This window comes from Anabrus simplex, chromosome 1, assembly GCF_040414725.1.
Source record: "Anabrus simplex isolate iqAnaSimp1 chromosome 1, ASM4041472v1, whole genome shotgun sequence".
In the NCBI taxonomy this organism is placed as follows: Eukaryota; Metazoa; Arthropoda; class Insecta; order Orthoptera; family Tettigoniidae; genus Anabrus; species Anabrus simplex.
Window position 1 is genome coordinate 1,200,379,739 of NC_090265.1, and position 9,705 is coordinate 1,200,389,443.

Consider the following 9,705-nt stretch of genomic DNA (forward strand, 5'->3'; position numbering starts at 1 on the left):
TGGATCTGGTCAAAACGTAACTGTGGATTAAAAAAAAAAAAAAAAAGGAAATTCCTAGCCTCTTTGTACAAAGCAGTTTGTTTGGTTTTGGAATCATAGCAACTCTGGTATCATATGCGCTCAGGAAGAACAGCGTGGTTTCGGTGTTGTCTACTATGCACAACAGTGATAAGATTGACAAAGAAACTGGTGTTGCTCGAAAAAGCAGAAATGCTCACGTTTTATAATCTCATAAAGAGAGAAGTGGACGTGGTTGACAAGCTAAAAAGTGAATATTCTGTATCAGATAAAAAATTAGATGGATGGCTTTTCCGGCGTTTGCTCTATTAACCAGCGTTTCGTCTTAGGTCTGACACTAGACTCTTCAGAGTGGGATGTGTCAGACCCTACCCACTGACGCTGGGGTGTATGCAGGTGAACTTATCAGAAGCTTATTTATGAAGCACAGTCTGATAACTGCATACGGGAGACAAAACTCCACAATGGAATTAATGCCCGCCTAGCAATTCCAAATGGAAATTCTAAGTTCCCATGAAGGGAATTAGATTTTTTTTTGATATGCTCTATTGGTGGAAAAAAAAAATCTAATTCCCTTCATGGGAACTTAGAATTTCCATTTGAATATTCTGTTTCACGCATAAGTCGCTGATGGCCTCTAGCGCTGTTCTACACACTTCTAAATGTAGATGGGAATTAACAGCTTCATTATTCTGCAAACAAACTGTGATATGAGTAGACGTACATTTCTGAAAATGCTTTCAACTGAACCGTGCAACGAATATTTACAGTATCATCTCAACCCAGACTGTATCCCCCGGGGAATGAAGCAAAGACTTCAGAACTTACTTCGACCACAGCTGGTTCAGAAGCGACCTGAAGAAAGGCCCCAATATCCTGGAAGATGTAACTTTAGTGACAGTATGGCAAACGTGGCTGATAAATACAATGTGATGCATCCCTTGATCTGCAATGTTTTTATGACAGGTAAACTAAAGATGGGAAAGGGAGGTTAATGTTTTTAAAGGAAATAAAATAATAGTGTTGGTTAAAGAAATGTAACTGGTCTGGATTGGATAAGTCCGGCTAGTAACAAGACCATTGGGCTGTATTGGTTGGATCTGAACAGTGACAAGATCATTGGGCTGGGGGCAAGCAAAGGGGGTTTGGCAAGTAAATATTAATCGAGTTCTGCTGACTTTCAGTTGCAGATCTCTCTTACACATTCCACAATGACTTAAATGGTTAATTACTTTACCTTGCGTAGAGTGTAACTACAACTGTCACACAACACGACGCGTCACTCTCGAACTTCAAATTTAATTATTTTCATGGAATGTGTTAGCGGTGGGCGAGACATGAGTTCTATCGCAGAGAATAGGTATTGTCCTGCAGCCAATAGCAACACAGGAATTGGCCACACATCACAGATTGCCATAGTATCAGAGCATGAAGAATATAAGAACAAGTGTGAGGACTCCTCGAGTTCATGCGCGCCCCGCCAGGCAGCATTCGAGTGGGCAAGCTCCACAGTACCGATCAGCTGGCCTTAGGAATAATGCCAGAGGAAACGTATTACTCTGTAACTCATAAGTATATGCACTGTCTTTTAAAAAACAATGAGAGATTACAATTAAAATACCACGGCAGGATACAATGGAAAAAATCAAACATGGAAATAAGATCTACGTCCTTCATCACATGTTGCGGAAAGCACAGGTTACTGGAGTTTACATATACCGATAAATAACACGTAACTCCCAGCATATTAAAACAAACACCCATGAACTATTTAAAGGTAATACTCTACTTACCAACTTAATTTGTTGGTTACTTTGGACTTTCGAAAGCTTGCGAGAAGATTTGGCAGCACTTTAGGAAAAATGTGAGGCACTGCTCCCGGACGTAATTTCCATCTCACACGAGAGATATCCACTTTTTCACCATTCACTACAAAATTATCTGATTTTACTATCAAATCAGAGAAATAAACTTGCCAAAGTCTGCTATTACACATTAACTCAGTATCCTTCCGTGGAATAGCTCTGGTCCATTTTTCAAATTGATTTCTATCCTTCGGTGGTGAAAAAAATCATATATCATCAACTACTCCACCATAGCCTGACTTACAGCCAGGCACAAAACAGTAGGCTGAACTATTAAATTAATCAAGCCACGTAAGATACATGCTTGAAGTACACAACACACAACGAACTCAGTTTAGGAACTGAAAGCTAAGGAAATTCAACTTACTCACTGAAATATCTCGCACAGTAAGATCTCTCAAAGTTTTCTATACCGGGCTTGCCGGAACTACTATAATCGCTTGCAGTAGCAGAACCACAAACTACCACCTGTAATGGCAGAGTCCTCACACTCGGTCTTATATTTGTTATGATCAGAGTGAATTTTTGGAATACTTCTAGGGTCAGGTTGTTGGGTCCTCAACACACATGAAAGAAGGATCTCTCCTCGCAAATACATGCCTCATTCCTTACAGTTTGAACTTTTCTTCAAGTGATCTCTATTATTATAATGCTATTAGAAAACACAGCACAATATTTTACACGCCCCTTATAACCATTTAAGAATTTAGAAACAATATCAATAACCGCATTGAATTAGAAGTTATTTCTGTGCAACATCTTAGGTGAATAACCTTAAAGATGGCGATGATGCTTGTTTAAAGGGGTCTAACATCTAGGTCATCGGCCCGCGAATAACCCTGAATATACAAAACAACCCACAGTAGTGCTTTATATAAGGACAGTTCCTACAAAACTGGGAAGAATCGCAACGTTACTTCTCACATTATTCCAAACATAGAGTAGTCTATACTGTATTATCAACAAAGATACCTCTGGAAGAACTTCCGACGACTTTTCGAAACGGGAGGATAAATTCTTTAAGGACTTCCTCCGTAAGGGTGAAGATAACAGAATTTCTTTAGCAGCCGACACTCCTGATTCCAAGTTTAGGTCTTCTTCCACCTTTCTCCGACGTACCATGCTGGTGAAACTGTGAAACAAAAATACACATGACTTGAAAATCACATTTTGCCAGGATATTTACCGATGATTCCAAACCAATGCAATATCACTCAGGGCTACGAGAAAGAAAATTTGCCAGATAACTGCACAGCACATCAAATACATTATCCCTGTTTGAAACTGAAAACTGTGGCAGAAAAATTCTCGTGTTGTACTCACAGTCAATATACACACGCACAAAACTTCAACAAAATGCTCAAATGTCACTTATAAAAACGTTGTAGAGGTAAAATTAAAGTTACACTTTTCAAAACATAAACAACAACATTGAGATTTACGCGGGAATCTATTATACGTCATGGAATATCATATGCAGACTACAATTCCATGACAAATAAATAAAAATGTATTACATGATTATGGAGATACTTCGATTAATCTAAAATAGGATTGCCAGAATCAACCAGGTTTGATGGTTTAGTTATTGGTAACGTGTTTTAGTAAACTTCCTTCGGGAAATAATATTGAATAGATTCTTTAAATCTGACGAATGTGAGACCAAGATGAGTGATTGGATAAGCGTTGTGGAGACTAGAGACTGGAGACTGAGCAATATCTAGATCAAGACCAACTACCAATAGGCCTATATCAGACCTGAAGGCAGGTATTTTATTTATTTAAACAATATAGCGCACAACTTGTGCATAGAATGAGAGGGTCACTTATACTACGACCCACGAGAGTTGGAGGGAGTCTGACGTTTAGCGCTACCGGCGAGAAAAAGGCGATTAAGGCTGCTCGAAAATGGTCTGTTGCTAAGGCCACAGCCGACTGAATCCCTCCCTCCGCTCCTTAAACCGCCTTGAAATCGCTTGTGAAGCCCAGCATACATCTGTAATTGGAAAGTTTCAACATAATGCCGTTGGAGCGCTGGCCTCCTAGTCACTGAAAGAAAGTTGTATACCGCAAATGACCGCTTTTCCAGTTCTATTTGTATTGTTTTGCTGTCTTAAATGTTGGCAATGGGCAATCTATTCGCAATGAGGTATTTGTTAGCTCGATATTGAGAGCTGAAAGTTATGCGCTAATCAGTTTTTTTATTGTGTAGTGTGGTGATTCGATTTTCTTTAATGTGTTTACAAATCCTGGAATATGTGATATTATTGTGCACCTTTTTGTACTTCGAACAGAACTGTTTTGCAAACAAGAACACATGTAATGAGTGGCTCAACGGGATTTTTCGCCGTAATTGTCCTAAACAAGAATTTTAATTTATGCGCGAATACGTTTTTTTAATTGTGTAGTGATTTACTTTCCTTTAACTGCATTTGGAAATATTCGAATATGTATTCATGTGTGCCTTTTAGCACTTCGAACAGGAAAAGAGGAAAGGGACACTATAATTCACGAATTCTCTGTAGACCAGGACGGAGTGGCTCAAAACAGTTAGCACTTTCATCGTAGCTTTCCGTTTCTATTTGGAGTATTTTCTTTCTTTCTTTCTTTCTTTCTTTCTTAATCTGCCTATCCCTCCAGAATTGGTTTTTTCCTCGGACTCAGCGAGGCATCCCAACTCTACTACCTCAAGGGCAGTGTCCTGGTGCGTGAGACTTCGGGTCGGGGAATACAACTAGGAAGAATAACCAGTACCTCGCCCAGGCGGCCACAACTACTATACTGAACAGTGGCCTTATGTTGGGGGTGGGAAGATTGGTAGGCATAGACAAGGAAGAGGGAAGGAAGCGGTCGTGGCCTTAAGTTAGGTACGATACCATCCCGGCATTTGCCTGGAGGGGAAGTGGGAAGCCATGGAAAACCACTTAGAGAATGGCTGAGGTGGAAATGGATAACTCTACTGAGTTGACCTCCCGAGGCTGAGTTGAACCCGTTCTAGCCCTCGTACCACTTTCCTAATTTCGTAGCAGAGCCGGGAATCGAACCTGGGCCTCCGGGGGTAGCAGCTAATCACATTAATCGGATATTTATTACCCCTACATTTTCTTTCATTGAATAGTACATTAGGCGGGGTCGTTTTTAGCACGTGACAGCAACACAACACATTTTTACCCAAGATAATTTGAACTTTAACGTTTAAACATTGACAAGTAGACACCATTACTGTTATGACGGCAAGGCCAATGTATGAATTGTTACCAGTGCAATTAACAGTTTATAATGTATTTACTCAAAATGTTTTTCTCTCACTGAATTGGTGCTAAAAGTTCTTCCTTATTTGCAATTTGTTTTACGTCGCACTGACACTGACTTATTGCGACGGTGGGATAGGAGTGGGAAGGAATCGGCCGTGGCCTTAATGAAGGTACAGCCTGGTGTGAAAATGAGAAACCACGTAAAACCATCTTCAGGGCTGCCGAAAGTGGGGTTCGAACCCACTATCTTCCGGATGCGAGCTCACAGCGGTGATTACCAAGTCGATAACACTCGCTCCTTGCTTTGTAATATACGTCAACTCCCCCTCGTTATCCCCAGTCCACCATCCATTCAGAACGTATAAATTACCTGCCAAACAAAATTCAAGCAGTTTCTGCCCATACCCATTTATTCCACTATCTTTACTCCTTCTTTCGCTCCTCCTGCTTCCTTTCGGCTCTTTATGGTATATGGGACTTAGGTTCGCTATTCTCGCATTCCAGTCGCCCATCAGTATCATCCCCGCTTCGTACTTCTCCTTGATCCCACTAATTTCCAACATCAGCTCTTCAAAGAAATTATCATTTGCATATACTGAGCCACTGGGGTGTTTGTATAAAAAGGCCAGGCATACCTCTTTCGGATCGCTCCCACCTAGCTTAACCCTCACCCAAATCACCCCTTCCACCTGATTTTATAAAACTCGATCATATCACATATTTTTTCCTTTTTGGTAACGCTATTCCACCTGGATTTCTTCACCTCCCCCGCCGTTTTTTCTTCTTTATGTTCCTTACCACAAACTCTTTCCATGTCAAACTCCTTCCTTCTCCTAACCATGTCTCCAAAAGGGCCACAATGTCAAAATACTCCACTACTTTTATCACTCCCCCGTTGCCCAATTTACTTAGTACCCCTTCAACATTTACAAATACTATTTTCCAATATAGCTCCTTATTCTCCTCTCCATTTTCTACCCTTCCTCCCTTAAATTTGTTTCCTTCTGTTGTGTTGATCATTCTACTTCTCGTTACCCTCGCTACTTCTCTCTCAGCTACCCCTTCTTCCTTTTTATTCATTTTGGCACTCTCCTTACTGGTCTTGTCATCCTGCACTTTGTTTTTCTTACCCCACAAGTCTCTTAAACTTAGACTCCTTCCTCTACCCAGACATTCTCGGCGTCTTCTTTCTTCTCCTTTCACAGCTCCGCTTGCGTGTGACAGCACCTACCCCTCCTCACGTGGTGATCTACCCGATGCTCCTTCCTCCTCTGGACACTGGACTTCGGTCACTTCATCACAGTTATTCACTACTGCGTCAGCACACTCGGCACTTGCTTTGACTTTCCTTTCACCTTCACCCGCCGCTTGTTCGGTAAACTGCTGATGTTCGTCATCCATTTTCTGAAGCTTACTTACTCCCCCACACGTGACCACCGGCCGTTTCCAACTACCAACTGCCGATCTCTAATATGTGCTCTCAAACCTTGCTTTCACGCTACCCAAAGATGTTTCCTCAAAATTCTCAGCTCTTTAATTGCTTCACTACCAATATCACTCTTCAACCACACTTCCTCCATTTTTAAATTTCCTGCGTTCCTTAGCACACTATCCGCCATCAGGGTGGATAATAGCGACTCTTTAATGGGCCGATTGCCCTTCCTTCTCCCCACTCTATACACATCATCAATGTCAACCTCGCTAAAGTTGACCTTCATTTCGTTTTGCACCACATCCACCACCTTATAAACAAAGTCCACTTTATTTTCTGTGGCCCCTTCTTGAATTCCATAAATAAAAGTTTTTTCCGTCTTCTTTTCTCATCACCATTAATTCTTTCCATCTTCACCTCTACCTGCTTCTCCTCCAGGGTTTTACACTTCTTTCGCAGTATTTCTACCTCTTTTCTGTTGTTCTCCACTTCCCCCTTTAGTTCTTACATCTCATCCTTGACACATTGCTTAATATCCTCAGGCTGGTTCGTTATCAGATCCCGTACTTGGTCTTCCTGACAAGCCTCCGTCACCAGCTCCTTTATTGCCTCAATTTCTTCCCATCCAAGAGCGCCCACATTACTTGGACCTGGTCCTGTGTTCGTCTCCACTCCCCCTACCATTAGCAACACTCCTACCACCACTGCTACAAGCAGCGCTGCCATTAAACCCTCCTTCGTATCCTTCGTCTTCCTATCTTTTATCTCATTACTCTTCCATCTGCTCTGCCAACTTCCTATCGCAGCTCTATATTGTTGCAAGGTATTCCTCATTCTGCAGCACTCACTCAGCACATCCGTTCCGTTCACTTGCTTATTCAAGACTGTATTATTATTATTATTATTATTATTATTATTATTATTATTATTATTATTATTATTATTATTATTATTATTATTATTATTGTTGTTGTTGTTAAATACAAATGTTGAATTTTACGGCGGTTAATTAGTTTATTCGAGAGGCCGTTGATGGTGTCCGACCCATGATCACGGGTTCGATTCCAACTAACAGAAGAGAACACTAAACCTAAAAGATTGTGTTTCACTTGAGCAGATCTACCTATAAAAAGAAAACTATACTACTGGTGTAACAGCAACCCTGCAGTGTCTTCTACAAGGGTGTACAGTAGAAGTAAACGGGAGTGAAATACCAACACTCTGTTATCTATATAATTAAGTCAGAAGGATGAGGTGAGGAAGTACCTACGATGAGTAACGTATAGTTGATAGTTAGCAGTGGCGATATGACGATGCCTAGCACACAAATCATCGTCGGGCCCCGCACCTAAAGGCATACAACAGCAGCAAGCTGCCTGAGGTGAGTCCAGAGGAGAGGGACGAGAGTCTGAGCTGCAATATCAGTCTCTGAAGCCTTGTTTTCATACATACGTGCGACGTTTTTTCGCATTGCTTTCAAGGTTTGTAAATGGAACAACGTGTCAGATGCTTACATGGTAACGTGCTTTAGATTTTCATCGTTCGCATTTGAGGTTTGGGCTTCACTGACAGCCTTGGTAGCCCTCAGTATACACCACTGACTACTCTATCTCTCCGCAGTTTCATTTCACGGCGTTATTTTGACATATATCAACGAAAGTAGCCTTTAGGATTAATAATTTTAACAGTATTAGTCAATGTAACGTACTCCTTCTTTCCCCAAATTAAGATAAATAAATCGTCAATCACAGTCAATATCAGAACGTCAGCTGGACTACTCCATCTCTCCGCAGGTTCATTTCACGACATTATTTTGATAAATATCAACGAAAGTAACTTTTAGGATTAATCATTTTAACAGCATTAAGCTATCTAACATTCTCCATACCTCTACATTACGCTAAATCGGCAATCAAAGTCGATATCTTTTCCATAAAGAAGTATGCATTTCTGCCGCAAAGAGTTAGGCCGCCAGCGCCACGTGTCGTGATGTGTAACTACTCCGATTACAGTGCGTGGACCCGTTTGTAAAGGCCGATAAGGAGCTAGCTAGAGTATCTGAAGCTGGGTGTTGCACCAAATGTTTTAATGTCACATGTTTATATGAGAAATAATAAGAAACTCTATTACTGTTAAGAAATGAACTACATTCCTACTGAAACTGAAATACATCCGGCAATTAAAACACAGGACATAAGAGGTTAAAACAAAACCAAACCCCATGGCGCAACAGCCTCGAAAGGCCATGGCCTACCATGCGACCACTGCTCAGCCCGAAGGTCTGCAGATTAAGAGGTGTCGTGTGGTCAGCACGACAAATCCTCTCGGCTTGGCTTTCTAGACCGGGGCTGCTATCTCACCGTCAGATAGTTCCTTCATTGTAATCACATAGGCTGAGTAGACCTCGAACCAGCCCTCAGGTACAGGTACAAATCACAGACCTGGCCGGGAATCGAACCCGGGGCCTCCGGGTATAAAGCAGGCGCGCTAACCCCTAAACCGCGGGGCCGGCGCATAAGAGGTTAATTATACAATATAACTACAGTTATTCTTACCTGTTTTAAATTGAAAATTTACCCTGTTTTTCATTGATACGAAATGTTGGCAATATTGCGGGTGAAATGGTATGGCGTACCCTAATAGCGTGGGAAAGCATTTATCGTTGCATGAGGAGAAAAAGCAGGCATGAAGCCATCTCCGCAGAGTAGTGTAATCTAACGGGGACATTTGGAGCTGCTACTCGATAGGGGATTTGCTGGTCCTGTAAAACACCCAAGAACCAATACTGGCGAGCGTGCAACCTGATAATTCTACTATCTGCGCACTTTTTAGTGATATATTTTTGTACTCGTTGGAGAAGTAAGAAGGGTTCCGTTAATACTGCCAACTGAATGGAAATGAAATCTGAATTGAATCGACAATATGATCGATCGATATGAATTTTATAAACCTTTATTATTTTAAGCAAACAACTGTGTCACACACACAATATATAATACTATATAACATTTCCCGTTGCGAAACGTGTTCCTAGCATGAATTCTATAGTTTGGCTTTACTGTGTAAACAACAACAGTACGAGTACTTAAAGTGTACGCCAGATGTCGCACAGCGATGATAAGCGATTCTTAGTTTG

At 41.2% G+C, this 9,705-nt stretch overlaps 1 protein-coding gene across 1 annotated transcript in view; it reads right to left on the reverse strand.

Moving 5' to 3' along the window:
* Positions 1-3,319, reverse strand: part of LOC136877482 (condensin complex subunit 2) — a 204,642-nt gene extending 201,323 nt beyond the window's left edge. The window contains exons 1-2 of the mRNA XM_067151574.2: positions 3,207-3,319; positions 2,856-3,015 (exon numbers count right to left, since the gene is read on the reverse strand). Of these exons, the coding sequence (XP_067007675.1) occupies positions 2,856-3,005 (150 nt within the window). The 5' untranslated portion in view covers positions 3,006-3,015; positions 3,207-3,319. The remainder of the gene's footprint in view (positions 1-2,855; positions 3,016-3,206) is intronic.
* Positions 3,320-9,705: the final 6,386 nt, after the last annotated feature.